This window comes from Helianthus annuus, chromosome 8 (assembly GCF_002127325.2).
Source record: "Helianthus annuus cultivar XRQ/B chromosome 8, HanXRQr2.0-SUNRISE, whole genome shotgun sequence".
NCBI classification, from domain to species: Eukaryota; Viridiplantae; Streptophyta; class Magnoliopsida; order Asterales; family Asteraceae; genus Helianthus; species Helianthus annuus.
In genome coordinates, this window is record NC_035440.2 from 73751714 (window position 1) to 73769769 (window position 18056).

An 18056-nucleotide genomic window follows, 5' to 3' on the forward strand; every position below is an offset into this window, starting at 1 on the left:
CGATCTAAAGCCCAATAAGCGATCCTATCTAATACAAGATTTCTCGTTTACTGTTCACAATACAATCAGCCCTACCCTAAGACTCGAACGAAGATGTAGTCGACAGACAACTACACCAACAGACTCCCCCTTGAATGTTGACGGAATCTTCAGTGAGAGTCTTCAATCATTCCCAGCTCTTCAATCTTGTTCGGTCTTCTTCAGGAACTCTGCCTGGAATCAAATCTTCTTCAGAAATTCCTTCCTGAAACCATATGCCTGGATCTTTCTCTGGTTTTAACTTTCGTCAGACTCCCCCTATCATCATGCTGGGATCTCTGTCTGGAAATCGTTATCACCATTGAAATCAACTCCTGGCTTTCTCTGTTTAAGCTCTTCTCTGGTTCTGATGTGTCTCCTGGCTATCTGTAGCAATAGGATCAGAAACCTGCAAAACTCAGACACACTATCTCAATACAAAAACAATTATGATTCAACTTAATGAATCAACTAATCATCTGATACTTTTTACCATTAAACACTGATTACAAATTCGAAACATTCCAATTTCTGATTCAACCTAATGAATCATTTTAAACATTTCAAATGACTTAACCAACTTGTCTGTTCATCAAGTTTAGCCTTTGAGATTTTGAAAATCAGCTCTCCAACATCAGTTGTCGAAAATCTTTTTGGATTTTTCAAAATATGAAACGTAAATGCAAAGACAGAAATTAAATGCAGAAATGAAATATATACAAACATATTTTTGTGAGTTTGTGCAAGAGGATCATATCAGCTAATGAGACAAATCACCAACACCGTTAAGCTTCATTTCATTTTAAGTTCTAAACGATTCACATAGATTGACGATATAATTGTCCTCTTAAATTTTCATACAATTTTCAATCTATTCAGGATACTATTTAGGTATTTTATGAACTTAGTTCAATTCATGTGTCCCACCTCTTGAATATACTCTCGTATCCAGAATCCCAATATTCAGTCTTACAGGTATGAACACTACAATGATGTCTGTACATATATTAGGGGAAAGATGCGAGAACTGAGGGATCTCAGGTCAGAACTTTCGTTCAGCAGAGAGATATCAGCTTCGACTTAGCAGTGTGTCCCCTTTAGAGGATCTTTTCAGCTACAACAGATGATTATCAATTTTATTGTCTAATCAGCTGAGGGCTTTATGCTATATTTCAAGCATTTTGCGGAAAGTATTAGCCAAGGACTAGGTCAGAACTACCGTTCAGCAGAAGTCCCGGAATAATACCCCAGACATCATAGAGTATAAACACCTAGTATATCAGAATACGAGACCTTTCAAACAAGATTTCAGGGGTTACCTATATATCCAAGTAGTGTTCCCCACGAATTTCACAAGTTTGAAATTTTATGTTTATATCCCGAATAAATCTACTAAATGTACAAAAACCTATCGTCACATCATCAGTGAGACCGTTTATCACATTTGACATTACATATCTTTAGCGTGCTGTGATAGTCCACTGATTTACTATCATTTCCTCTTTTACGCAACAAAACTCATTTTTAAATTTTATCATGTTTTTAGCTTTTTCAAATTTTCTGATGTTTTTGGATTTTCTAAAAATTCTTACTCCCCCTAAAATTCAAATACATCCAAAGAAAATTGAAAACAAACTGTACAGAACATGACAACTGATATCGAAACACTTCAATTCTCCATCCGTTTGGCTTAAACAATCAGAACTCCCCCTCACAACAAAACTATTTTCCCATAATGATTTCAAAACACTTAAGTTTGTATTTAATCAGAATGGTTTTTCCGGAAAATAAGTTTAGTTGTTTTTACCTTTTGTAAAAAAAATGGGGTTCAAATCATCACTTTGTTTACCAAATTCTTGAATGATAATTAAATCAAGTCCAATTTAATGACCCCGATTTAACCACTTGAAAGATCAACTGGTTCTCGTTCTGAACCATTTATAACATCCACCAACATACAACCACTTGTAGATTTAGCAATTAAGCTTATCAAACCTGTTTTTCAACCAATTACCATCTTTTGGTTGAATTCTCAAGGTGCCGATTCCTACTCCTCGCTTACAAACCTGGGAGTTCCGGCAAGTCCTGCAAACACCTCAAACACAGATTTTAAAAAGATGCCGATTCATGATCCACAATACCAACTTGGGATCTCCGGCAAGTCAGGTTTTTCATTTAAAAAGATCCACCCAAGCCCGACCAGCCTTGGGTGTTTTCGACAATTTTACCTCAACACATGGCTCCTCTGGCTTTGACGAACCAGAATCATTGCCTGAATGTGGCTTGTCTGACTTTAATGAGTCAGATTCATTGCCTGAAGGTGGCTTGTCTGACTTTGGCACATCAGATTCATCGCTGACCTTTTCCTTCTTCTTCTCCTCTTTTGTCCCCAGATTTGTATCTGATGAATTCTTTTTGCTTGTCTTTGCAACTGAGGAAGTAGATTCATCAGAACTGTTATTCTGTTTGTCCCGTGAACCCGAGGACAATATCTTCTCGAGATATTCTCTTGCCTTCTTCCTCTTTTTCCTCAGTCTGTCTTTCTGCCCCTGTGAACGTTTAACTTTCTTTTCCTGAATTGACTGTTCTTGAACTTTAGGTTTCAGAACCTTCTGTTCCTGGGGCTTGACTTTGACTGGAATCTTTGCCGATCTCTGAGAATTAGCCCTCAATCTTTCATTCGATCTCCTTGGGCAATCTCTGGCAATGTGACCTTTGATGTTGCAGTTAAAGCACCTCCTGGTCTCATAACTCCAATACTGGCAGTTAACAACAATGTGTCCATGATATCCGCAGCTGTAACACACTCTGTTATCGTACCAATCACCATTTTGAGTCCAAACGCTCAGATCAAAGCATTGTTTGGCTTGGTGATATTCTTTCCTCAATTTTGCTGGATTTTGCTTTGAAGCACTGTGATCCGACCTGCACCACTTATTACCAACAATTTTTGAGTTTTCATTTTTCACTTTTTGTAATTTTTCTTTTTGATTGGATGATCGATCTGATGAGCTTTTATAATCTTTTTGAACAATTTTCTCATTTTTAATTTTTTGTTTCTGTTCTGCTTTCTTCTTCAAAGGTTTTTGCTTCGAGCATTCACCCTTTTCAGTTGATTGCAGAACAGTTTTCTGAAATTTTTTCTTTTTATCATCAGATTCTTCACCACAATCTTTAACTTTGACATTGTCAAAGTTTGTGACATTGTCACTCATTGGAACAGAATTGATTGGTTTTAGACAGGGAAACTTCAAATTGTCTGATGAAGTCACAAAACCTATCAATTTTTTCTCAAGTTCATCAATCTTGCTTCTGGAATTCTCAGCTTCTTTTTCAAACTGAGATATTCTTTCAAGATGAGACTTGATTGAATTTTCATTTTCATTTTCATTTTTCAAATTTTCAAGAACAGATTTTTCATTTTCCAAAATTTTTATCTGTTCTTGGAATTTTGATTCATTTGCTTTCAGATTCTTGTTTTCAAGCTTAATCCAGAAATCCTCTTCTTCTGACGATTTCTTTTTGCTTTCAAACTCTTTTTCTAACTCCTTGATTTTCTTTTGAGCACTTTCACATTCCTTCTCCAAATTTATAATTTTCTGAAGATGTGAATTGATCAATTTTTGCTTCTCAATGTTGTTTTGGCTAAAAACATTTCTCCCATCTTCAAGAATTTTCAGTTGATTTAGAAATTCTTTTTCACTTTTCAATTTTTTAATTTCAAAATCCTTAATTCTTTCTTCAAAAACCTTTTCTTTTTCTTTCAACTTCTTGTTTTCAAATGTCAAACTGTTCAAATTACTTAACAGTTTGTCATTTTCAGCTTTCAACTTCTCACAATTTTCCTGAACCATAAGAATCTGTTTATCATCAGCTTGCTTCACATCTTCTAACTTCTTGACTTCCGATGTCAAACTTTCCGCATCTTTCAAGAGTTTGTCATTTTCAGTCTTGAAGCGGTCACATTTTGAGCATGCTGATGCAGAACTTGAAGATCCAAACTCTACAGATTCTTCAGTCTTTGGAGTATCCTTTGTTTCCATCTTGTCGATTCCTGCACGAAAGAGTTTAACAAAATCAAAAAGATTCATATTATCATCAATATAACATTTCCTTTTGATATCATATTTCAGAGTACTCTTTGTTGCAAGAAATACACAAACTCTTCTATCAACTTCAATGAGTACATCCAGCTCCAGTCTATGTAAATTCTTTTCCATCTTGGCTAAAAACTCTTTCCTTTTCCTTTCTTCCTTATAAAACTCTCCTCTAACTTCGTTAAAGAACTGATATGGAAAAAGCTCTGGAAAGAAATCTTTCTGTTTCAGTTCAACCATAAACTCATCCCATTTAGCAGGTAATGCAGTTGTCAATTTTGATAGATATTCATCATTTGACATCTTAATACCCATTCTCCTCATATTGTCCGTTAGAATTTTAAACCGTGCTTCCAACTCATTCAAAGTCTCATCCTTTTGACATATGAAAAATTCAAAGCTTTTAACCCAAGTGTCCGTACTCACATTTCTATAATTGGTATCCAAATTTCTCATATACCAATTATTGAAATCCTCTAGCATATTGTTTTCTTGTTCATCAAATACCATCGTCATTTTTCACAAATTCACTAACAATTTCCCAACTTTGACAACTTGTTCAAATAAGCGGACTGCTCTATAAGCGATCCAATCAATCTTATCAATAAGCGAACCAATTAGACAAGTCGTTCGAGCGAACTGTTCAATCAGCGGTCCAATATAATTGTCTAATAAGCGAACCAAGCAATGTCCGAAAGAACGGTCCAAATGCTATTCGTATGAGCGATCCAGACAATTACAATTCGAGCGATTCAGATAAATTGTACTTATGAGCGGTCCAGACTTTGTCAAATGAGCGGTCCAAAGAGAATCCTTTGAGCGAACCAGAGGATGTTCGAACGAGCGGACCAAGAATTGTCCGTTCGAGCGGTTCCAGAACTGTTCGTTCTAGCGGTTCACAAGCGTGTTGTACGAGCGGTTCAACTATGGTTGTACGAGCGGTTCAAGAAGTGTCCGAATAAGCGGTCCAGGAATGTTCAGAAAAGCGGACAGACTTCGGACATCATTTTGACCCACTTAAACTTCGAATTTTAGCACCAAACTTTCAAGGGTTTGTCTCTGTGTAGTTGCGCACAATCCCTGAGATTTTGAGACGATTCAGACCGTTAAAACTTCCCGAACTAAGAAAAGAAGGTGTAGAAACCAGAAATTTGAGCGAAAATCGAGCTAAACGGTAAGAACTCTTCCTCCTGAGCTCTGATACCACTTGTAGGATCGTTTGTTGACCTGACGAGTCGTTTAGAAGAGTGCTTAGACTAATTCAGAGGCGGAATTCATTGAATTAGTCTTCGTAAAGCTTGATTTCACTACTTAACGTCTCCTGTATTGATTAAATGTCAAATTACAAGCTCTTGGAGACAAACGGGCAGAGCTTCGCCGTTACACCTTGAAAAACACACACATGGATCGCTCATATGATCTCCTATATATAGGCATTTGGGATCGCTTATATGACATGGTCCAATAAGCGATCCAAACCCTTGCCACTCGAGCGATCCATCACAAAGTCACTCGAGCGGTCCAGATGATATGCCATTCGAGCGATCCTACTAGCTAATTGGGCCATAAGAGCGATCTAAAGCCCAATAAGCGATCCTATCTAATACAAGATTTCTCGTTTACTGTTCACAATACAATCAGCCCTACCCTAAGACTCGAACGAAGATGTAGTCGACAGAAAACTGCACCAACATTTTCTTCAATTTTTGTCCATCTCATGCAGCAAAATCTTACTGAGTTACTCCCCTCAGCTAACAATTCATTCAATGAAACTTCACGAAGAACAATACTGAATATCCAAGATAGCATATTAGTCATCTTTAATTTTTTGGCGTTTTACAGTGAGTGGTATTTAGTAGTATTTGGCGTTTGTTTTTATGGTTTGATTAAATGGAAGTTGCTGAGACGTATCATTTTATAGGATGTCTTTTTGGCGTGTAAGTTAGGCAGTGCATTATTATAATAAAGTATTCGTCGTTTCATTTACTGTTTGTAATTATTGTTTTTTATAAGCTTTATCTCTGAAGTCTGTAACACATCCCATTTTTCAAGTTTGGCGTTTTAGATTCTAATATAATAAATTTTCCCTCTCTTCAGTTTTACTGATTTGTAGTTACTGTTTCTAGTTATATTTTCAAGTTTGGTTTTTATTTATTTATTTATTTTTTTGGGTTTTTTATAATACTTGTCCAAAGTTAATTTTATTATGGTTTGGTAGTTTTTGGGGCGTTTTATGACATGTTGCCGTTTTGACAAGCATTTGGTTGTGTGGCGTTTTTATTAGATATGGCGTTGTTATTATATTACAATCAACTGAAAAAGAAAATTAAAATATATATATATATATATATATATATATTGATCTTCCAAATCTTCACTGTCACCAGTCTCTTTCTTCTTTTGAAGCATCTTCACTGGCTGTCCGACTTTCGTATGATTTTTTTTTTATTTTTGTTTTTCGAAGTAGTTTTTTTGTCGCCGTGTGGAAGCACAAAGTCTGAAATCAGCCTCTTTTTCTAGAATATTTGTCCATCTCATGCAACAAAACTTACTGAGTTTACACCCTTTAGCCAACAATCCTTGAATTTCCAACGAACGATGTTTGATTTTTTTAACTTTTTTGGCGTTTTACCGAGAAAAAGAACGCCACTAAATAAATCACCTTAAAACTCTAAATTTGATCATGATAAAATCAATAATGTTTTGTTGTATGGTGATGGACAACATTGTTAATCCTCAGTTAAGAAAGATGTCTGACAATGTTGTCCATCCTATACAGCTAAACTTTATTGACAAACAAACCTCAATAATGTTTTTGTATATTTTGACGTTATAAATTGGATGGAAGTTGAGGATAAAGTCAATAAAATTTTAGTCAATGAAATGGGCAATATCCTTACTTAAGGATTTTGTCCATTACATTGAGCCAAAGCTTACAGACAACCAAACTGAATTTCAAATAAACGTTTTGGTTTAGAAGATATTTGATGTTTGGGTTTTTTGGCGTTTCTAAGACGAATGGTATATATTAAATATGGCGTTTTGGGTTTTGTGTGTGTTTTTAATTGAAGGTCTGAGATGTTGTATATATAGGATTTTTTTGGCGGTTTTTTTAGGCGGGATTTTATTATAATTAAGTTTGGCGTTTTATATCTAATGGCGTTTTTAGTTAGAATGGTGTGTGATTTTTGTTTTGCCGTTTTATTTCATGAGATGGCGTTTTGTGTGGAGAAGTCAAAAGACCCTTTTACCCTTAATGAAGCGCGTCCACGTAATAAAATTGATGTTATTTACGAAAACGTCACCGCGCCAATCTAGTCCATAGATTGTTTTGATCGGACGATCCATAAGCGTTCTCACCGTTCTCACACTTTCTACCGTTTTCTCTAAATCCCGACCCTATATAAATATAGATACTTATAAGAGCGTATGCGTTTTAAATCAAATCTTTAAAATACGAAATTGCTCATATAGGTTTAACGACTAGTCGGAATCTAAAACCATCGAATAACCACTAAATAAATCATGCATAGATAAAATGGCTTTCAACTTTTGTGTTATATATATATATATATATATATATATATATATATATATAATCTTTAGATTTCCATACCATCACCAACGTTCGCAATCGTTTACCGACTAACCACTTACCGAGAATTCCTATGAATTACCATATCTTCAATATGACATACCCAGACTTTGCTAGACTTTATGGACTTAATTAATACAAAAATTAAGTCGAATACATGAGATTATGTAAAATAAATAGTGATTAAGGTGTACGAAATTACCGATTATTTGCCATTTGTCACAAAGTGTCGTACAACTCGAGATATTCGCATAAAAAAAGATATAAGTTCGATTAAATTAGTCATGTTTTATCAACATTCTACTTTTAAAATTTCACTATAATCGCAGTTTACAGTGATGATGTCTAGGCATAATCGAGAGAAACTGTCAAGCTTTTAGAGGGAGAATTTTTGAATGACATTGGCATGGTCCAATTATTACTCGAACCGTAGCTCGAGTATATAGGTAATTATATTACATCAATCCCTCAAGTACATCTAGAAGATGATGTTGGGATATTTTAGTTTGGACATAGTTGAACCTTAAAGTATGTTAAAGGTTCTTAAGTCACTTGTTATAAGAAATGTCTATTATCATCTCCTACCAAAGTAGAGATTCTCATTCTAGAGGTACCATCGTTAAATGCATAAGTGCATTAATATGTTTTTGCTAGCTATGTATGGTTATAATATCTTTCACTTGAGCTTATTGTCATGATATAACCTTTGTCAAGCGAAGAGACATTGGAATGAGTTCAAAGAAATATTTCAGGTACGAACGATATTTGATTATATTTTACTAGCCCATGAAAACAAGTTTGGTTAGTCTTGTAGATTTGAGAATGTAACATAGCACAGTCGTTGACAATGTTGTAGAAATCGGATTAGGCGGCCGATTAATCGGCGCCTAGGCGGTAATCGGAGGTCTACCGCCCGGGTTTTGCCAAGTCGGTCGATTTAGGCGGTAAAAGTCAAAATCGGTCAAAATAAGTCAAAATCGGTCAAAAATCGGCTGAAATCGGACTAGCCGGTCAAAAAAACAAGTCAAAATTGAATAATATTAGGTCAAAATCGGACCAAATCTGTTAAAAGGAATGAGTTCTTACCTCGATTTGAACCTTAATCGATCCTGCGTCTGTATCCATCGTTCAAAGTCGAACCCCATTGAACAAATAATTGTTTAGATGAAGTGAATTTGGGGATTAGGGTTTGTGTTTTTGTTTCTCTATCTGATGAACAATGAAGAGTGGGAAAGAGCTTTAGGTAAGAGTTTAGGTTTTATTATGTTTGGGTTTTTAACATTTAACACTTCTCTATCTTTCACTAATTTACATATGGTTCCCAAAGTTGTATATTTATAAATAAAATGTATAAAATTAACTCTATATTTATATAAATTTGTAAAATTATACAAAAAAAGTCCATTCCAATTAATTCTGATTAATCCCGATTTATCCCTAGGCGGTACCTCACCGCCCGACTGCGGCTAGCGCCTTCTACAACATTGGTCGTGGATCATATGATATTTGTTTTCGAGAGGAAACACCAAGAATCTCATACATACTTCAATGGATCAAGCGACATTCTACTGGATACAAAAGCTTTGAGCAACTTTCAGGAAAGATCGACACACATTACTTAAAGGCTACTTATTCAAATGAGGGGGAGTATCATACAAGTTGCATTTTTCCCTTCACTAAGTAAGTTTATTCCATTTGGAATAAGGTTTTTAATACGACAACATTATCAGGGGGAGACCATACGCGCTGCACTCTTTTTCCCTTAGCTATGGTTTTGTCCCAATGGGTTTTCCTGGCAAGGTTTTTAACGAGCCAACATCTCCACGCGTATTTGGTTGATAACCAAGGGGAAGTGTTATAAATAAATATTATTATGGTTATCAACTTCATATATAGATGTATCTTGTTTACCAAGTTTCCCTCTCCTATATGTATTACTTGTATTTTATTGTAAACACACACCATGAATAATATAATGATCTTTCTCACTCCATCTCTGTCTCATATTGTTTCACAACATTTTTTAATTTATTGGTTTTTTTCAAAATAGTCAATTAGTGATTTCCAAACTCAATCCGAAACACCTTCTTCACATATTATTATTTTTTTATTTTTTATTATTTTTTTAAATAGCTAATGTTGCACACCACGGGATTTGAACCCCTGCCCTCTCCTATCCTAAGCTATATCTAAACTCATCAACACCAATGGCTATTCCCAAGTGGATCTTCACATATTATTGATTTTGCAAAGAAGATGGTATAATTAATTTATTAAAAATAAAAATATTTATTTATATTAAATCCGATCTTGAAATAAATAACATAAGCAAAAAGAGGCGTTGCAGAGGAGAGAGAGAGAGAAATCAAAGTGAGATGTGGGAAGCGATCTTCCTGACGGTTGCAGCCACCGCCGGTAACAACATCGGCAAAGTTCTCCAGAAGAAGGGGACCGTCATTCTGCCTCCCCTCTCGCTCAAACTCAAGGCATGTCTGAACTCATCATCTCTTTCATATCGATTATTTTTTCCTTATTATTATATGTTGATTCATACTTTGTTCTCATCATCCTTTGCTCGATCAGTCTTGATTTATTATTTAGCCAATCAAATTCCAAAGCATTTCGAAATTCGTAATCTGAAATTAGGTTATGCCAATTTGATCCAGATTTGTTGATAAAAACTATGATTAATTCAATTGATGTTAGGTGAAATTTATATTCATCCGATATTAAGTTACAAATCTGCTTTTGAGTTAGTGTTGAATAAGGAACTTTGGCTTGAAAATAGTATGCAATATGGAGAGAACTTGATCAGATGAAAACAAGGTTTAAAGTAGATTATATTCTAGAACCTAAAAGAACTAAGAATGACCAGACTTTTAATTTGAATGGTTAAGTGCTGAATCAGTAAGTGTTCTGAACCATCAAGTGCTGAACCAGTAAGAGGTCTGAGCCATTAAGAGCCTGTATAATGCGTAATCATTCAGATGCAAATGTATGACCAATTCAGATTAGAGGTCTTAACCATTCAGACTCTGTATAAATCTTAACCATTCGGAGGCAAATGTCTGAATCATTCAGACATCTGCTCGTGAAACAAACAGTCTGAACCATTAAGTGCTGAATCAGTAAGAGGTCTGGAACCATTAAGAGCCACATTAAGAGGTAAACAAACGGCCAGAATGACCAGACTTTTAATTTGAATGCTCTCGAAATTGGAAGTGAACTCAATTCTTTGATTGGGATGGGAAACGAAAAGATTCGGAGAATTAGGGAATACCGAGTCTGGCAAAGCCTTAGGTTTAAAAAGCCAAGGCGTACAAAAGCGACGAGGTCTAAAACCGAGGCGCAAAAGTGGCGGGCTTTTTGTACCAGATGCGCAAGGTGATTATGTAATTTTTTATATATCCCGTAGGTTTTTAGCTTCCTTTACCCAAGATGTAGCTATAAAGAAGCTTTTTATATGATTTTACCTACACGTACAAGCCAAAAAACCAAAGGTACAACACTTTTCTGCATAAAAACACCCCACGTGCATGAGGCGCGCACCTCTGGCCAAAAAAACCCTAAATTCTTCGCTTTTTGGGCGCTTCTTGTATTTACCTTAGGCCCTAAGATAAAAAGCCCCAGGACTTGTGCCCTGAGGCGCGCTTTTTAAAACCCAGGGCAAAGCTTTTTTAATATGATGTTATATTGTTGTGTACTTGATTTTGTTGGGTTTATATCTTTTTTGTTTTTTTGTTGTTATGTTTGTTATTAGAAGACATTTTAGATAACTTGGGCTTTCATTAAGAGTGCTTGTTGAAGGAGAAATCTGTTTTAAAATTGATATTTTTTGCTTATATATCTGCATTTGTAAATATATCAGTTTGGTTGAGAATGGTCATTGAAGGTAAAATCTTTCTTGTTGCAAGTTGTAACAGTTTCAAAATACCAACAATGAAGTTTTACATGTGCATCTAACTGCATTTTTTTTTTTTTGTAGAGAAGATGGTCATGACTTCTTGTTGCGTTCAGTACTCTTTAACATTTTTGTAAATTTTGTTGAATGCTTCATTGCTTTGTTTTGTAGGTGGTAAGAGCATATGCTTCTAATAAGCCTTGGCTGATAGGTTTTATTATGGATATATTTGGGGCACTGCTGATGTTACGAGCATTGTCTCTAGCTCCTGTAAGTGTTGTGCACCAAAGTCATCTTGGTATACGTTGTGAAGTTTTCATTGATTTTACACATTCGAACATATCTAGAAAAGCAGCCCTATAACGTTTGGGATATGTAGACAATCTGATATTGACATTTATTGGCAACAGTCTTCATTAGATGTGAGCATGTGGCAATTTCAACCCATTTACATGGAATTAGGTCAATTTAAGTTTTATTTTATCGATAATGTGTTTAACAAGTGAAATATTATAAAAAAACCAATAATAAAAGTGGCAAACTGGTCAAAAGCCACCTAATGTGTATTCAGATGCATAGAATGTCCTGAATCCCTTTATTTGAAACAAATTATGTTATTATTTTCTGGGCAGTTAATATTGGTGGGATATCGGTTATCGGCCCTCTACAAAATATCGGTGTCAAATATCGGTTCCGATCTTGGTTTAAAAAAGCGCGCCTTAAGCGCCATTAAGCGCAAAGCGTATCTAGGCTCAAGTCCTTGCGCCTTACGTAACACAAGGCGACGTCTGTACAAGAAGCGCAAGTGCGCAAGCGCAACTGAGGCACACTTTTTAGGGTAAAAATCGACCTGAGGCGCAGCTGAGGCGCACGCTTTTTGTACATGGCTTGTTTTTGTGCAGCTGAGTGTTGTACAGCAGGCTTTTTATGTTTTACATTTATGTTTTTTTTTCCATTTTAAAACACATATAAAGCTTCATTATAGCTAAATCATAGGTATGGGATGCTAAACCCTTATGGGATATATAAAATAAATTTTATAATCATTTGCGCCATGCGTACGAAAAGAACACCGCTTTTCCGCTTTGCGCTTTACGCTTCGGTTTTAGACCTCATCGCTTTTGTGCGCTTCCCGCTTTTTTAAACCAAGGTTCCGATATTATCGGCGATATTGACCATTATTTTGGATACCTTGGTTGATGTGGACTCGGAGGAAGATTTTTCATGGCTTACGATTAGATCATGTTTCAAATATTGGCACTTTTTAGTTTTGACTTTTGATATTACTGTTAGTATTAATATTGTATTTTTTTACGTTTTATACATCTGTGCATATAATGTATATATGTGTGGGCCCTTGAGTGGCAGAAGTGAAACTGCACTAATGTTAATGTTATTTTACTAATTTCGTGAAAATAATGTTAAAAGTGGCGGACGGTTAATCATGCATCATGTGGTGGCATTGATAGCTGAAAGACAAGGAGATTCGTGCACTAATCGGCCTTTTGTTCCGATTGCCAAGTGGTATGTGCCTTATGTCCAATGCTTGATGCAAAACTACTATCGAGCCCGGGATCTCACTGGAAGTAGCCTGTAGCCTCTCTATTCCTATGGGGTAGAGGTAAGGCTGTCTACATTTACCCTCCTCAGACCCTACCTTAGCCTTGCTATTGGTGGGATTTACTGAGCATGATGATGATGACGCTTTACGTTTTATGTATCTATATATAATTTGCATGATAGTAAAATTACCACTATCCCACGGCGATAACCTATATTTCAAATACCTGCCATTGACCGATATTTGATTTCGGACCGCATTAACTGCATAGATTATTTTCATAACTATGTTTTGTAATCATGTGTAATACATTTGACAAATAAGTGCCACTTCTGATCAGCATGTTTGAATTTTTTCCTGAGTTTCTGAGTTTGCAAGATCATATAAGACTTATCCAACCTTTTGATATGCTCTAGGTCTCTGTGATTCAACCAGTTTCCGGTTGTGGCCTTGCTATCCTATCCGTCTTTTCTCATTTCTACCTGAAGGAAGTCATGAATGTTGTTGATTGGATGGGAATTACCTTGGCTGGCCTCGGGACCATAGGTAATGTGAGTTTCTATTAAAAAATGTGAGATATAACATTTGCAGATGAAGCTTTAGGTATACGCATGCGAAACTTATAAAACAAATAATAAATTAAGTGGCAGAACCTAATCAGTTGGTTATTTTTTAAATCTTTAAAGCAAAGATCTTGTTTGTATGATTTTTCTTCACGATAAATTCCGAAAGATTCAATTGGCTAAATGAAAATATCTTTTTTTTTTCCAAATAGATTTAACTTAAATTATTAAGATGGTTGTCGCGTCTGCAGGAGTTGGTGCGGGAGGAGAGGAGCAAAAGGCTTCGTCAATCTCTATCTTACACTTACCTTTGTTAGCATGCGGTGTTGCATTTTTGTTTGTAGGTATCTTATTCTCTGCACCATCTTATACTTATGTTTCTGTTCCTATCTTTACTTTAGTAACTACTCATTTTGTTTTATCTTTTTATTGGACGCTCAAGCCCTTTATATTTTAGTATCTACACTGTTAACGTTTATAGTTATAGTCCTCGTCCAACTTTCACGGTTTCACTTCATTATTTCAAAGTCCTCAAGCCAGAGTTATGATCTTCAGTTTTCTATATGTAGCTTCTTCTAAACGGATGGCTTCGTATTTACAGACGTCAGCGAAGAGAGCAAGAACTGGTATCCTAGATTTTCAACATGCTTAATACTTTTGTAGAATTGTCTATGACGACATTTATTTGTTATTTTGGAACTTTATCCAGATGCAATCTGAAGTCGTTGAGGAGATCATATACGGCTTGGAATCTGGCGTCTTGTTCGGGTATGTTATTCTTTGACTAGCATATATGTTTCTCAATGATACGGTTTCAATAATAATTGCGTCTCTCAAATACAGGATTGCATCTGTGATTTCAAAAATGGGATTTCTATTCCTGGAGCAAGGTTTCTCTGCATTGCTGGTTCCTATTTGCATCTCGATCAGTATATGTTGTAGTGCTTCCGGCCTTGTTTACCAGGTCCTTTAAAATACCACTAACCATCGTTTACCATTTTCTATAGTTTCGTAATTAGTAGTAATAAATCTAGGGGTGTTGACGTCTGGTTTGGCTGGTTTTGACTAAAATTCTGGGCCGAACCGCTAACTATGATTCCGGGAATCAACTAACCAAACCAGCCAGGTTGATTCGGTCGGCCTGTCGGTTTTAGCGGTTTGGCAGTTTGAACCCTTTTTTTTTGTCTTTCAAAATCATTAGTTTTTTCTCTTTCCATTTTCCAAAACGTTAGTTTGTATCGAAAGTTTTAAAAAGAGTAAACTACACAGATGGTCCCTTGGTTTAAAAAAGCGCGCCTTAGGCGCGCGCCTAGGCGTGAGGCGCACTGAAGCGCCTTATGTAGGCTGAGGCTCACTATGTACATAAAGCGCACCTGAGGCGCACTTTTTTGGTGAAAACGCCCTCTGAGGCGCGCTTCATGTATGTGCCACATTTTTGTGCAGCAGATTGTTGTACATCATGCTTTTCAGGCTGTACATGTATGCATTTTCAATATTAAAACATATATAAAGGTTATTTGTGTATGAATATTGAGTAAATGACTCTAGAAACCTATAGAATATATAAAAAAATTTATATAATCGCCTAGCGCCTCGCGTACGAAAAGGCCACCGCTTTTGCGCTTTGCGCCTCGGTTTTAGACCTCGTCACTTTTGTGTGCTTCACGCTTTTTTTTTAAACCAAGGATGGTCCTTGTGGTTTACCAAAATTTTGGATTTGGTCCCTAGTTTTCCCAAAGTACACGAATGGTCCCTGTGGTTTGCATTTTGTTACGCAGTTAGTCCCTAGATTTTTCCAAAAGTACAGGGATGGTCCTTGTGGTTTTCACTTTGTAACACATTTAGTCTTTAACTTGGAGATGCTAAAACCTTTAGATTTGTTGGCTGAGGATTAAATGCGTTACAAAGTGCAAACCACAGGGACCATCCGTGTACTTTTGGAAAGCTAGGGACCATCTGTGTACTTTACTCTTTTAAAACGAAAAATAGGCTCATGAATATAACACATATCCCTAATTGAAATTTCCAAATAAAAAAAGGCTTAACGGCATGTTCCAAAACCGTAGGGCGGACCGTTAAAGTTTAAACCGCAAAAAACCGAGCCATATAATATCTCAAACCAGCTTGAGTTGTTTCTGTTGGGAAAGTTTCAACAGTTAATGTACAATTGCTGATTTTGCTTGGTTGGTCTGGAACTAATTTCATTATTGTTTGATGCATGTGTATAAGTAGACCCGTGGGTTGAAGCATGGGAGGGCGGTTGTAGTGTCCACCTGTGCTGCTGTGGCTTCGATTGTGACAGGTGTACTTGCCGGTATGCTTGCTCTTGGAGAACGATTGCCCGAAAGTCCAACATCTCGTTCCTGGCTTTTGCTTGGATGGTAATATTAGTTTACTCCATGTTTTTGAAATATTGTTCAACCATAATTAGTGGAAGTTATGTGTTTCATTATGTTTTTATCTGAAAGTGGTTATACAAAAGTAAGCCGAAATGGAAACAAGTCAAACGGAAAAGTCCGAAACCTTGTAAATCGTTTTATTTAATTAATTAGATTAGATTATTTATGTAACAATCTGCTGGATTCATATATGACATAATGCTGAAGACTAGTTGATATATTATTTGGTGTCCAACTGCAGGTTGCTAATAGTTACTGGAGTGACATTATTAGTGACTTCAACGCGGTTGATTCGTTTTCTTCCCCGGAGATGGCGACCGCTGGAGAGGAGGCAACCTAACTCTCTCAGAACCCGGGAGCCAGGCTCAAACCCGAGTACTATAATACAAGCAACAACATTGCATCATTTGGTTACATCTTCAAAATCCAAAGTTTGATTTAATTAATAGAAGGTGAAAATGTGTGACTTTTAAGGTTGGTCATAGATAGACTTTATATACAGATTTGAGTTGATTAGAGCTTATATGCAAAATGTTACTTCACCCTCATATGTTGGGATGTTTGGTTCATAGAATGTTTTTGGTGGAATTTGAATCTTTTAAAGGAGATTAAAATTAGAATCTATTGCATTTGGATGCCGGCTAGAATTGGAATATTTTATCCAGGCTTGGTTTTAAAAAGCGAGAGACCCACAAAATCAACGAGGTCTAAAACCGAGGCGCGAAACACAAAGCACAAAAGCGGCAGCCTTTTCGTACCCGAGGCGCAAGCTAATTATATATGTTCTTTTATATTTCCCATAGGTTTTTAGCTTTCCATACCCAAAGTATAGCTATAAGTAAGGTTTTTGTATGATTTCAGTTGCATGTACAAGTCAAAAAACCCAAGGTAGACAGGTAGATGCATAAAAACGTCTCAGTTATGAGAGGCGTGCGCCTCAGGCCAAAAAAGCCCCAGAAAAATACCAAAAAAGCGCGTTTTTTGGCGCTTCTTGTAATTACTCTTGACGCTGAACGAAAAGGCCCCAGTGTGTGCGCCTTGTTGCACCTCGCACTTTTTAAAACCAAGTATCCAGGGTTGTTCGTGGTTTGGTTTCGAAAAACAACAAACCAAAGCGCTTGGGTTGGGTTGGGCTGGTCGGTTTAACGGTTTGGTTTTGGTGGGTTGAATTTTTTATATCCTTTTTTTTTAAATCATTAATTTGTATTAAACTTTCTACAATATAAAATAGTTGAGATCATAATGGCAAAATTGTAAATAATGTTTACTATTAAACATATTAATTTTCTAGATTAAGGATATACAGGTAAATTAAACATTTTAAAATTAAGAAACTAACATTAATGCATATGCAGTTCCCCCCGTCTTTTTTAAACGTCAATAACTTTTTATACGTAACTTTAAAAAAAAAATTACACCATAATAACGAGCGTTTTTTTATCTTTAATATGAGTACCATATTGCTCTACTTATATAGAGAAAAAAATATGTTTCGATCAGATGTTTAGTCCATGATGTTTTGTCTATGTTCATACAGTGGTGTTTTAATTGTATTGTGATTTAAAACGTGGTGTTTTAAACACATACTGGAATGCAGGTGTAAAACACTATACGAAGAACATCTACTGGAATGTAGGTTTTAAAACACCATGGTGTTTTAACATATGAAATCTGGAACATCTACTAGCATGCAGATGTAAAACACCATGCATGCAAGTTTAAAACACCATGTACAATAACCATACTATGAACATTATACTAAGAACATATTCTGGAAATGGAGGTAGTGTCTTTAGTAATGTTATATACTTATTGAATGATGTTATATACTTATTGAATGATGTTATATAATTATTGAATGGTGTTATATATGTGCTGAATGATGATTTTGCAGTGTTATTCGTAGTGTTTTTATAGAGATC

At 35.8% G+C, this 18056-nt stretch overlaps 1 protein-coding gene across 1 annotated transcript; it reads left to right on the forward strand.

Annotated features, from left to right (window-relative positions):
* Positions 1-10035: 10035 nt before the first annotated feature.
* On the forward strand, positions 10036-16758 carry LOC110873046 (probable magnesium transporter NIPA9). Its single transcript, XM_022121971.2, has 9 exons — positions 10036-10196; positions 11783-11881; positions 13589-13718; positions 13987-14075; positions 14305-14361; positions 14445-14503; positions 14579-14699; positions 15968-16116; positions 16376-16758. The coding sequence occupies exons 1-9, from the start codon at positions 10086-10088 to the stop codon at positions 16569-16571; spliced, it is 1011 nt and encodes a 336-aa protein (XP_021977663.1). The 5' UTR covers positions 10036-10085; the 3' UTR covers positions 16572-16758.
* Positions 16759-18056: the final 1298 nt, after the last annotated feature.